The 12,833-nt window shown below is 45.5% G+C and overlaps 1 protein-coding gene across 1 annotated transcript in view; it reads left to right on the top strand.

The window, feature by feature from the left end:
- The window catches only part of LOC115106241 (plectin-like), a 138,895-nt gene that overhangs the window by 56,600 nt on the left and 69,462 nt on the right, over positions 1-12,833 (top strand). Inside the window, 17 exon segments of the mRNA XM_065005601.1 lie at positions 1,399-1,514; positions 2,154-2,254; positions 3,243-3,362; positions 5,587-5,682; positions 5,901-6,028; positions 8,472-8,565; positions 9,129-9,283; positions 9,545-9,866; positions 10,117-10,194; positions 10,366-10,527; positions 10,739-10,843; positions 11,075-11,170; positions 11,316-11,441; positions 11,755-11,907; positions 12,132-12,185; positions 12,188-12,288; positions 12,539-12,665. Of these exon segments, the coding sequence (XP_064861673.1) occupies positions 1,399-1,514; positions 2,154-2,254; positions 3,243-3,362; positions 5,587-5,682; positions 5,901-6,028; positions 8,472-8,565; positions 9,129-9,283; positions 9,545-9,866; positions 10,117-10,194; positions 10,366-10,527; positions 10,739-10,843; positions 11,075-11,170; positions 11,316-11,441; positions 11,755-11,907; positions 12,132-12,185; positions 12,188-12,288; positions 12,539-12,665 (2,134 nt within the window).

Here is a 12,833-nt window from a genome sequence, read left to right as displayed (position 1 = left end):
GCTGTTTTGGATAGACCGGGCTGAGGTTGGGAGGTCAGGTCAGAGGGGATGACAGCAGTTAGCCTCCTAGTGGTACAGAGATGTTTCTTCTCTTACGGAGAGGGTTGAGCACTCTTTGTAACCTCGACGTGACGATTGTGAAGACGTCCTATTGAAGACGTAAATGCTCGGGTGGGATTTACCTGCACATTCTGCAGGCATGGACCCGACTGTTTCCCGAACAAACACCAAACCATCACCTTGTTAAAATGGTTGGAGCAGCACGCCTTTTGGAATTGGAATTTCACCATTAAGTGCAACGTTTTCACTTGCCACTGGATGAGTACGAAACATCGAGCCAGCTAGCTCTCTGTTTTGGGGAGACTACAACTCCCAGAAGGCACCATGATGTCGAGTCTGAAGAGGAAGCTGTCCACAAAGTCCAGGAAGAGGACTGGCCGCTCGTCCAGCAGGGGCACAGGCTTGGTCAGCTCATTGGAACACCGCGTGGTCATGCAGTGTGACAATATCCCCTCAGAAGGCTCCTCCTGGGACTCGGGCCAGGGATCCCACGGCTCAGTAGCCCACTCCAGCTGCGACTCCCACTCAGGGGACCAGGAACTGGGCCAGGGGACAGGGCTGGGACATGACTGCAGCCCCCACAGCCTCCAGGGATGTGAGGGGAGGCTAGTCAGCCCCAGTAGGGTAGAAGGGAGGCCCCCCAGGCCACGGAAGCAGCTCTCTTTTACGGAGGTGCAGTGCCTGGAATCGGACCCAAGCCCTGGGGACTACTACACTGTTTGCTCCACCCTTCACGTCAAATCGCTGTACGGGTCTGCTCTAAGCTTCTCTCTTATTTGTCTTGGGCTTTACTTATGGAGTATATCAGAATAATGTGAACGTATTGTAAAGAGAGAATGAGTACACTGTGCCATTAAAAAAATAGAATAAGTTCTAAACAGTGCCTTTTTGTTCTCAATGGATGCAATGAAAAATGAAATCGAGAGGGAACATTTTTTTGTTGTTGTAATGTTTACATTGGTCAAGAATTGAATTTGAGTAACGGCATGCTTTGAATGTTTCCCTATGGTTACTTTCTGTTCACTTCCACTCATCTGCACCACGGAGAGGATGGTAACGGGGAGCGAGTCTAGGTGCTTATCTAATTTGAAACATGGCTGCCCTTGTTGTCTGCTGCAGCCCCATGTAACATTCCGTTTATATATAGATGCCAAGCACCCCAGGGAAGGCAGGTGTTCACTTACAGATTTCTGACATACAGACGTGGCATTTTTATTTAGGACAAACGATATGTAGGTAGGAATTATCCGTGTCTGCCCGGCCAGTCCTTATACCCTCATCTGTCTACACTGCCTTTACACCAATCGTGACTGATGTACCATGGTTCTGTCTCCTCAGGCCTAGACTCATTGACATGAGTAAGGTGTACCGCCAGACCAACGTGCAGAACCTTGAGTACGCCTTCAACGTGGCCGAGACGGACCTGGGCGTGACACGCCTGTTGGATCCAGAGGGTAAGACTGCACGGAGCTCCTCCAGTGCATGCACATGTGATGACGGCTGACCTCAACACCAGGGGTGGAATCAGAAGTGCACACTGTAGCAAAGAGTTGCAAAATGTTTCGCAAACGGAAAACGTTTTTTCCAACGAAAACAATAGCTTCTATTTGGCAAATTCCCTCCCCATTTTGTTGTTTGCTTCTAGTTTGTTCCTAGTGAATGCACCCCAGGTTCTCCAACCACGTCCCACCTAACTTTGTACTTTTGGGGTGAGAGACTCCGGATGGAACTTGAAGAGCCCCCCACCCCACCCCACCCGCCCCGCCCCGCTAACCCCCCCTTACCCTTCAGTGCTGATGTACTGTATGAGCCGTGTCCAATCAAATATTTTGATAGCTTACTCCCTTCTCCAAATCCACCATGAACATGATCTAGGTGTATAACTAATGTTTACACACATCTTCACATACCAACCAATGATTGGGTGCACTTCACTTTTTGTTATACAATGAAAGGTCCTCATCCTAAAAAAATGTAAAAATGAACTAATAACACCTCAAAGTACTTAATCCCGTTTTTGGTATTTGCGGCATCTCCATTCCTCTTTCGCTGTGAAAAACCCATATCTATAAACACAGAAATTATTTTCCCAGATGTTGACGTGCCACATCCTGATGAGAAGTCCATCATCACCTACGTGTCGTCCCTGTATGACGCCATGCCCCGGGATGTCCAGGATGGAATCCAGGCTAACGTGAGTGCACTTCTGACTGCCGCTGATCTCTGATCACTTCATAATTATTTTTTACAAGATTGTCCCTAAACCTGATATACTCACAAACTGGACACCTCATGTCCCGAGACTCAAATTGATCCATTTTTTAAAAAGGACACGCTATAAAGCCACTGTTATTGCATTCAAACACCTACTTTCAAGGAGAGTTCATTCAGGGAAACTCCTGGATTATGGCTTGTGACAGTCAGAACATGTAATTGCTTAATTTATGACACTGACAGCAAGAGCCGCTTCAGTTTGGAACTACAGTAGAAGTCCTGCCGTCCTAAATGGAGCTGCGGGAAATTAGCAACCTTCTGTGTTTACCTCGAAGGACTTTCTACCCAATAAACACCCCTCTCACACCACACAGCATGATCACAGCACACAGAAGAGAGCTGTTGGGAAAGCAGAATGGTGTACTGTATTTTATTGCCAAAACAGATTTTAGAGTGCCATTTGTACTCCAATGCTAACTAAAGATGTACTGGGTAAAGGTAAAGTAGGGGACTTTTGTTTATTGCACACGTGTGTACTAATGCACGTACACACACACTACATTATCATTCTCGCTCAATTTAACCTGCTTTTATTGGCTTGATGTAACAATGTACTGTACATATTGCCAAAGCGTAATAATAATCAATATTGTCAACGGGACAATCAGTAACAACATTCACTCACTCACTCACTCACTCACTCACTCACTCACTCACTCACTCACTCACTCACTCACTCACTCACTCACTCACTCACTCACTCACTCACTCACTCACTCACTCACTCACTCACTCACTCACTCACTCACACTCTGCTCCCTGTCCAGCCACACAAGGCTGGGCCTGTTGACACCTAATTGAGTGAGGGTGGTGTGTGAGCAGGCGAGTCATCGTGGCTCTCCAGGAGAAGGCTCTTGGCTGTCTGTCGTTAAACCCCGTCGTTGCCTGCTGTGTTCTCTGCGCCACAGGAGCTGGAGCTGCGCTGGACAGAGTACTATGAGCTGGTCACTATCATTCGGCAGTGGATAAGCCACCATGTCGTTATCTTCGGGGAGAGGAGGTTCCCAGGCAGCTATGAGGAGATAGAGGTGAGTCTCCTACCTGGACAGTTACTAGTAGGGCTGTTGTGAGTGGGATTGGAATGCTATCTATGGCTGGTCACGTAATGCATTATTGTTCGAAAGGGGAGCGTGTATACTGTAACTTGGATAATGAAAATACTATATGTGTTTCTGTGTCTATATATCGGGTCTGTAGCTAAGGCATTTTTTGGGGGCTGTGAATTATGATTCTAACATTTCTCCACTCACATTTTCTGTTGCCATGACTAAGCCTATTCAGAGATGCCTGACATGATCAAATCGTTCTGGAAATGCATTTCTCTGAGCTCTTACTGATATGGATGCGTACGTACATCGTCAGCGCTCGTGAGTCGCATGGTCGTTAAATAGTGAAGTCGTTATTGGGCGGCAGAGTAGCCTAGTGGTTAGAGTGTTGGGCTAGTTGAAAGGTTGCAAGATTGAATCCCCGAGCTGACGAGGTAAAAAATCTGTCGTTCTGCCCCTGAACAAGGCAGTTAAACAACTGTTCCCTGGTAGGCTGTCATTGAAAATAAGAATTTGTTCTTAACTGACTTGCCTAGTTAAATCAAGGTAAAAAAAAAAAAATATGAACAAGCAGCTAGCTCTGCCATTCGATCCCACATCAAACAGAGCAATTACAGTCTTGAGATTGCATTGTCTCGTGTGGTTGCATTGTGTGGCATCTGGCTGGGTGGCACTGGAGCTGAGAAAAGCAGACCTGAAGCCACACATTATTCTACCTAATCCTCGGTGGAATCTTCCGTACTGCCCCTCCCCATTCCCTGGCTAGCGTGCCTGCAACTTTCTCTGTGGAGACAAAGGGGACTCTCAGACAAAAGGCTAGGTCAGCTAAGTTCTCCTATTGGATAATGTATAAAACATTCATTAACCCTATCAGTTGCTGTAATCAGTTTCCAAATCTTGTACAGTAGAGTCAAAGGAATTGTACAGTAAAATAGAGGAGGGCGCACCTCTGTGTCAAATTTCCTTTATCAACTGGAACACCTATTATATGGCTTAAAATGGCATTATCAGAATGAGCAGTACAAGGCTGGGGATATTGTGCTTCAAGGTAGTCTCGTTCCAAGAACTCTTTTCCTAGAAAATGGTTCCCAAATACAGACAAAAGCCGTATCGATAGTCTCTATTTGTTTCTATTTGTGTCGTTACACCGTCTGCGTCTTCTAATAAGGCATCTGACTTTTCTATGTAATACTTTTCAACGCCCCTTATCTTTGTTGGCTTGAGTTTTTATTTGAGAAGGTGTCTGAATAATCGGGTTAGCCACATTATTGATCTGGTTACCATGTTGGATTTAGGTAATCCCATGTTTAATGGCCATTTGAAAAGGTCAAGCTCTGTGTGTATGTATGTGAAGTAAGGACATGGGAACATGTTATAAACCTACACGGTTGCAATCCTTTCTCAAGTAACGCCCACTGTGAGAATGTAAACATGTCAATGTAAACATGGAAGCAGAATCATCTCCTAGACTAGAGTCAATGGAAGCAGAATCATCTCCTAGACTAGAGTCAATGGAAGCAGAATCATCTCCCAGACTAGAGTCAATGGAAGCAGAATCATCTCCTAGACTAGAGTCAATGGAAGCAGAATCATCTCCTAGACTAGAGTCAATGGAAGCAGAATCATCTCCCAGACTAGAGTCAATGGAAGCAGAATCATCTCCTAGACTAGAGTCAATGGAAGCAGAATCATCTCCTAGACTAGAGTCAATGGAAGCAGAATCATCTCCTAGACTAGTCAGTGGAAGCAGAATCATCTCCTAGACTAGAGTCAATGGAAGCAGAATCATCTCCTAGACTAGAGTCAATGGAAGCAGTTTGAATAAGTACTGCTGTCATGGTTGGGGTCAATTCCATTTCAAATGGAATTTCAGTTTACTTTCTGAATTGACTGTCTTGAAATAGAATTGTCATCAACCCTGTTCAGTGTCATGTAGCATTTTAAAAAGGAAGCAAGAGTAGGATGGATTGAGTCACAAGATAATAAGGTAGGTAGCCTAGCGGTTAGAGTGTTGGGCCAGGAACCAAAATGTCGCTGGTTCGCATACCTGAGCCGACAATGTGAAAAATCTGCCGATGTATCCCTGAGCAAGGATACAACACTTCACCACACATAGATTTTTTTTCCTACGTCAATTTCCCCTTTGTGACCGTTCAAGAACGGTAAAAAAAATGTCTCCTTCATCCTGTCTCTCTCTCTCTTTCAGATCCTGTGGCGTCAGTTCTTGAAGTTCAAAGAGACAGAACTGCCTGCAAAGGAGGCCGACAAGCACCGTTCCAAACTCATCTACCAGTCCTTTGAGGTTAGCCATGCGCACAGAGCTTCTATTCTGTTATTTTCTATTCTATTTGCATTCTAGTCTTTTTCGATTCTATTTTATTATGTTCTACTCTATTGTATCCTATTCCAATACTCTACTATATTCTATTTTTTGATAGATTGATATAGATAGATAAAAGTGGTTGTCTGATTTGTGGCTAGAGGTCTGACACCTATTATTTTACATCACTCCCTCTACAGAGTGCAGTGCATGCTGGTCAGGTCAAGGTTCCTCCAGGCTACCATCCCATTGACGTGGAGAAGGAATGGGGCCGTCTGCACGTGTCCATCCTTGAGAGAGAACGACTGCTCAGGACAGAGTTTGAGAGGTGTGTGAGTGAAGCTGTGTGGTGGATATCAATGTCTGGCCGTATTATTCCATGATTCCATCAATCCTCATCTGGATCTACACTGACCAAAAATACAAACGCAACATGTAAAGTCTTGGTCTCATGTTTCGTGAGCTGAAATAAAAGATCCCAGAAATGTTACATACGCACAAAAAAGCGTATTTCTCTCAAATTCTGTGCACAAATGAGTTTACATCCCTGTTAGTGGGGATGCCAAGATAATCCATCTACTTGACAGGTGTGGCATATTAATAATCTGGTTAAACACCATGATCATTACACAGGTGCACCTTGTGCTGTGGACAATAAAAGGCCACTCTAAAATGTGCAGTTTTGTCACAAATCTCAATACCACAGATGTCTAAAGTTTTGAGGGAGCGTGCAATTGGCCTGCTGACTTTCCACCAGAACTGTTGCCAGAGAATTGAATGTTAATTTCTTTATAAGCCGCCTCCAACGTCGTTTTAGAGAATTTGGCAGTGCGCCCAACCGGCCTCACAACCACAGACCACGTGTATTCCGCCGTGTGGGATAGCGATTTGCTGATGTCAACATTGTGAACAGAGTGCCCCAAAGTGGGGTTATGGTATGGGCAGGCATAAGCTACGGACAACGAACACAATTGCATTTTATCGATGGCAGTTTGAATGCACAAACATATCATGAAGAGATACTAAGGCCCATTGTAAGGTCCATTTTATAAAGGTATCTATGACCAACAGATGCGTATCTATACTCCCAGTCATGTGAAATCTATATATTAGGACCTAATGAATGTATTATTTCAATTGACTGATTTCCTCATGTGAACTCAGCAAAATGAATTAAATTGTTCCTTGTTGCGTTTATATTTTTGTTTACTATATATCTACTCTCTTCAAGTGACCTTGTTAGTTTCTGCCTGTTTTGTTAGAAAGAAATCCTTCATTTTACAAAATGAGAAGAATATGTTGTTGTTTTGACACAAGACCGGTCATTGATTCGTTGGTCTGTGTGAGAGCATCCTGGATAACTAACTCCATTAGTCTATTAAACCCAGTTTTACCTTAGTTGCACTGCTCTGGGACCGTGTTTAGGCTGTGGTTTGTCTCAGCCAGCTCCTCTTGAACAGTAATACCATTGGCACGCCCGAGGTTCGCTATCTAGGATGCCGTAAGGGGCTTGGACACTGTCCTGCCTGGTTTCTCTAAGGTCTTCAGGGATGACTTCACGCGTCTTGACTTTACATGGACGTTTCCACTAGTTTCTTTTGTATTGAGTAGCGCCACAAAGCGTAGGTTAGAATATCAGACCGTTGATGAGTGCAATTTACTTACAGCGAATGAATCATGGTTCATATTAAAACCACAGAGACTGACAGATGGCTTCTTATCAAGCCGATTCTATTCACCGAATCATTTCCTTGTGGTTACATGTGCTGTTTTCAAAAGCCGCAAGAACAACCTCTGAAGCCTAGTAATGCACAGTAATTCTATTACCCATCTCCCCTCATTTGGAGACTCCATATCCAGATGTTACGATTGAATCAGGTTTTCCCTTTGCGATGAAGGGATTGCGAAGAAAGACATCCTCTGTACACGCGGAGCGTTTTTTTATTTATTAATTTTTTTACAAAATGTCTTCTTGTCAACTTAATCAGATGTGATTATCTGTCAGAAGACATCAAATGCCAATGTTATCAATATCATAAGGCCTAGGTATCTGGAGGGGTGTTGCGCTGCAAGTGGTCTTCAAATGGGCTGGTCCACTGTCATGAGACAGCCTTGTTTGCCTGGTCCGTGTTCAGTGTAATGGGCAGTCATCGATTGTTTGCTAGTTTCGACGAAGTTCATCAGACTGGGCAGCGCTCTGTCTGGGCAGCCTTATTCATGAACTGGGAGGAGGAATGGCTGGACAAGTGCAGCAGAATTTGGCCTTACACAACGCAGCAGACACTTGTTGTCCCTGCCAAGGTTGGGAGAGAATTCCCATGACACGACAGGACTGTGTTAAGAAGAGCCACCGCTCTACCTGGGACTTTAAAAGGCAGGGCATAGGGACAAGGAGTATGGCATTTGTGACGGACCCTTATAGGGTAGAGTACCTTCTGCATTCGAAGAGGCCGTAAGTGTCTTGTTTCGGACTTTCACCGATTGTGCTGTCTTGGTTATTGTGTTACGATGTTATGACGTTTTGTTCCTTGCTTGGCCAAGCAAGGAATATGTTGTATTTTGTATTTGATACTTGATATTCTTAATCGTGACATAAAACACTTTTGGTTTGTTTGTTTTTCTATTGATTCATTCACTTTTAGCATGGTACAGAAGTGAAATCCTATACCCAGGCCCGTGTTGACCCTGACCGGGTATGTTTGCTAAAAACCATTTGAAAACAAAAATGTTTTGACCAGATCAGTGTTAACGCTCCTCTTCTCTTCCCTCAGGCTAGAGAGACTCCAGAGGATCGTCAGTAAAGTCCAGATGGAGTCCGGTGTGTGTGAGGAGCAGCTCAACCAGCTGGAGACCCTGCTGCAGACGGTGAGTCTTGGACCACTAACACTCTGACTGTACAGTGAGGCCCGAGGCTGGGACTGGATCTGGGAATGAGACTGAGGCTGGGACTGGGGCTGAGGTTTGAGCTGGGATTAGGGCTGGGAATGAGGCTGGAGCCGGGACAGGCTGTGGCTAGAGCTGGGGGAAACTAAGGACAGTCATTGTCCTCAATTATGTGAAGTTGCTATAGGCCAGTGATTGGGTCAAATGAGTCATACCGGGTAAGTCATATGCTCCAGTTAGAAAATCATTAGCTGTCTGGTTTTGAATGAGGTAGTAAACAATGTGTCCAGTCATCACCAGCGAAAATGCTCCAATCAGAATGGTATTCCCTCTTCTGTCATACAACAGCGTGAGGTGGGCTGGATACAGTCTCACATAACAAAATGAAGATCTGAACTGATCTCCCAACAAGTTTGCAAAGCCATGGAATCCTTAAAGTGGAGGAAGCATTACTTGTCTGTCAAACATAGAAACCCTTTACCTTCTCGCTTTCGAACGCTCATAGGTTAATGACATTTAATATTGTTGTGCCCGCCTCCCTCTAGGACATCCGTCTCCTGAGTGCAGGGAAGCCGGCTCAGCACACTGCCGAGGTGGCGCGGGACCTGGACAAGGCAGATGGCATGATACGTCTGCTCTTCAATGACGTGCAGCTGCTCAAAGATGGGCGCCACCTGCAGGCCGAGCAGATGTACCGCAGGTGAGTTGGCCGTTTCAGTTTCTCACAAAATGGATGATAAAGTTTCTATTTTCTATTCGATTATATTACATACATTGATCGATTACAGCGATTTGCTTTGTTAGGGTAACAATTTTCTCTAAATTATAAATGATATCGCTTCCCCCTGTAGTTATGAACGCTGATTGAGACCTAAGCTTGTTGCATAACCACAGTCATTTAATTGAAGAAATGTGTTGCAGGACAGAACACTTACCTGTCAAATGCGTGTCGTTCCCACAGGGTGTACCGCCTTCACGAGCGTCTTGTGAACCTGCGCACCGATTACAACCTGCGTCTCAAGTCGCAGGTGACGACCACCCAGATGATCCAGACCCAGACCATCCAGCAGTCGTCCTCCAGGGTGCGTCCCGAGCTGGACGAGGTGACCCTGCGTTACGCCCAGGACCTGCTGACCTGGGTGGAGGAGAGTCAGAGGCGGATTGACGAGGCCGAGTGGGGCTCGGACCTGCCCACCGTGGAGTCTCAGCTGGGCAGCCACCGGGGCCTGCACCAGACCGTGGAGGACTTCCGCGCCAAGATCGAACGGGCCAAGGCTGACGAGGTACTAGACCTTAAAGGGGCAAAGGTGAAACATGTTTTAGTGGGGTGTTACAATAACTTTGTTTCATAGACTCTCTATATCTCCACATACAGTATTTCCATTACACATTGAACGAGTTTATATCATGTACTTTGTATTCGATCCGAGGGAATGGAGACACGATACACGTTCATTACCATCATCAAGTGCTAGATCCTCTCTGACTGTGACATTACATTGATGTTGCCCGTGTGTCTCTTGTGTCCCTCAGAGCCAGCTATCCCCAGTCAGTAAGGGGATGTACAGTCAATACCTGGGCAAACTGGACCTTCAGTATGCCAAGCTGCTGGTAAGATCTTTTTATTCAGAAGCGTTATTTAGTGTTAAATGTAATATTTTGGGGTAAAGATGCTGTTCTAGTCAACAACCACCAGGATTAGTAATAATTGTATTCTCATAAATGAACACATGCAGTGTGTCATCTAATCTATATCTTCCCTCTTTCACCGCTCTCTCCCAGAACTCCTCCAAGTCTCGTCTACGTAACCTGGACTCGCTCTATGTGTTTGTCAGCGCGGCAACCAAGGAGCTGATGTGGCTCAACGACAAAGAGGAGGAGGAGGTCAACTACGACTGGAGCGACCGCAACACCAACATGACCGCCAAGAAAGACAACTACTCGGTAGGTCCCGACCGCCAACCCAGAAAACCATATATATAACTTGAAAAATATATCAGAAATGCTGTTAAGACAGCTTGGTTGTTCAAGTGCACATTTTCTGAAGCCTAGAAAAAGATTGAATAGATCATACAGTATTTCCAAACTCTGGAGTAGTGCTCAGCTGAATGTAAGCCTGTTGATAGCTCAATGATAGCTCATCTTCATTCCGAAGGGTCTGATGCGTGAGCTGGAGCTGAGAGAGAAAAAGGTCAACGACATCCAGGGCACAGGAGACAAGATGCTGAAGGAGGGCCACCCTGGCAAGAAAACAGTGGAGGTGAGCACCACACTACCTCCTAGTGGTCTCCATGAGCAATAGCAGGGTAAACCTGGATGTATGCGTTAGTACACAGAACTGCATACCGTAGTAGATTATTTTGCAAACAAGCATGTCTTATTGGACAAGTTCAGGTAGTCCCTCTCTGTTTCAGGCAGTATTCCTCCGCTTGGTGCCTAATGAACACCACCCTGTTTTGCCCAACTCTTCATGTTCCCCTTTAATTTCCAGGCCTTCACAGCAGCCCTGCAGACTCAGTGGAGCTGGATCCTGCAGCTGTGTTGTTGCATCGAGGCTCACCTCAAAGAGAACACAGCGTACTACCAGGTTTGGATGCTCCGAATAATTTTCTAAATAGAGAATGGCTCATAAACCTGCATGGTTCCATAAGTGATAGTTCCAAACCCAATTGTTGACGTTCTCGTGTTATTGTTCAATACACATGCCCTTATCGTCTTGTGCTTCTTCGCAGTTCTTTTCGGACGTGAAAGAAGCTGAGGAGACGATGAAGAAGATGCAGGAGACGATGAAGAAGAAGTACAGCTGCGATCGCACCACTACGGCCACGCGACTGGAGGACCTGCTGCAGGATGCTATGGTACGTAGCCTAATACACAGTTGGACTGTGTACGGGTGCTTGAGGTCACCTAGCTCTGGACCCGTATTCATAAATCGTGAGAGTAAGACTGCGCATCTAGTATCAGGTCTGCTTTTAATATATGATGAATGGAAAGGGGGTACACGATCCTAGATCAGTGCTCTTACTCTGAGATACTTTATGAGTATGGGCCCTCGTCTCATAGGCAGGACTTTAGTTGCTCAAATGCAGAGAAAGTAAACCAGGAAACTCTCTTTATCTTTGTGTTCCATCTTTTTCCTGAAGATGTTGAATTATTTCCCTTCTTCACCAGGAGGAGAAGGAACAGCTGAACGAGTTTAAGACTCACGTGGCCGTCCTGAACAAGAGGGCCAAGACCATAATCCAGCTGAAGCCCCGTAACCCCACCAAGTCCATCAAGGGCAAACTGCCCATCCAGGCCGTGTGCGACTTCAAACAGATGGAGGTGAGCATATCATCCTTATCACCTTTTGAAGGTATCTGGTGTAGGAATAACGGCTCTACATATGTAGAGGAAGTAGATACTTACTTTTTGTTCGTTTGTTCGTTAATTTGTTTGTTTGTTCATCACTCTCCCCCCTGTACCTAGACTGTTCATTCATGTTGGTCTAGCCACCCACCATCCATCCATGGACTGTAACGTCTCATATACTCCGTCTCTCTGTGCAGATCACCGTCCATAAGGGAGAGGAGTGTGCCCTCATCAACAACTCCCACAGCCCAACAAGTGGAAGATCCTGAACCGCTCAGGCATTGAGGCGGTGGTGCCTTCAGTCTGCCTCCTGGTTCCACCTGTCAACAAGGAGGCTATGGACAGTGTGTCCAGGTGAGACTCTTACATCAATACACAACGCTCTCCGTCAATGGATCACGCGGAGTCCGTTTTTCTTTTGTTGCCACGTCCCATATCTGCTTGCGCTGTCCTTCCGTCACAATGACCCTAGGAGTTGGCAAGGTGACACAAACAGATCTGGGACCAGGCTGGTTTTTCGTGACCTAGCCATGGAAAAAGAAAATCTGGCCCCTAGTTATATTTGTTGTACAGTACAGTAACACTTCCTTCTGTCTACCCCCAGTCTGGACTCTGGTCACCAGTCGATGCTGCTCCTGTGGCAGAGAATGCATGTGGACATGAAGAGCATGCTGTCCTGGCAGTACCTGACGAGAGACATCACACAGATACGTACCTGGAACATCACCATGGTAAATGCTGGTCATCTGCGATTTTTAAAATTTATTATCTTGAAAAACAACGGAGAAAGATTTATAGTAATTTAAATAGTTTGACATTAGTTAACTGTTTGGCGCTTAGACTATTTGAAGTAAAACGTGATCCTCACAGACAGCCAATCAGTGACCCTGTGAGAGGGA

This window comes from Oncorhynchus nerka, linkage group LG3 (genome assembly GCF_034236695.1).
Source record: "Oncorhynchus nerka isolate Pitt River linkage group LG3, Oner_Uvic_2.0, whole genome shotgun sequence".
NCBI lineage: Eukaryota > Metazoa > Chordata > Actinopteri > Salmoniformes > Salmonidae > Oncorhynchus > Oncorhynchus nerka.
Note: the sequence above shows the minus strand (reverse complement) of the source record. Positions and strands in the feature narration are given on the sequence as shown.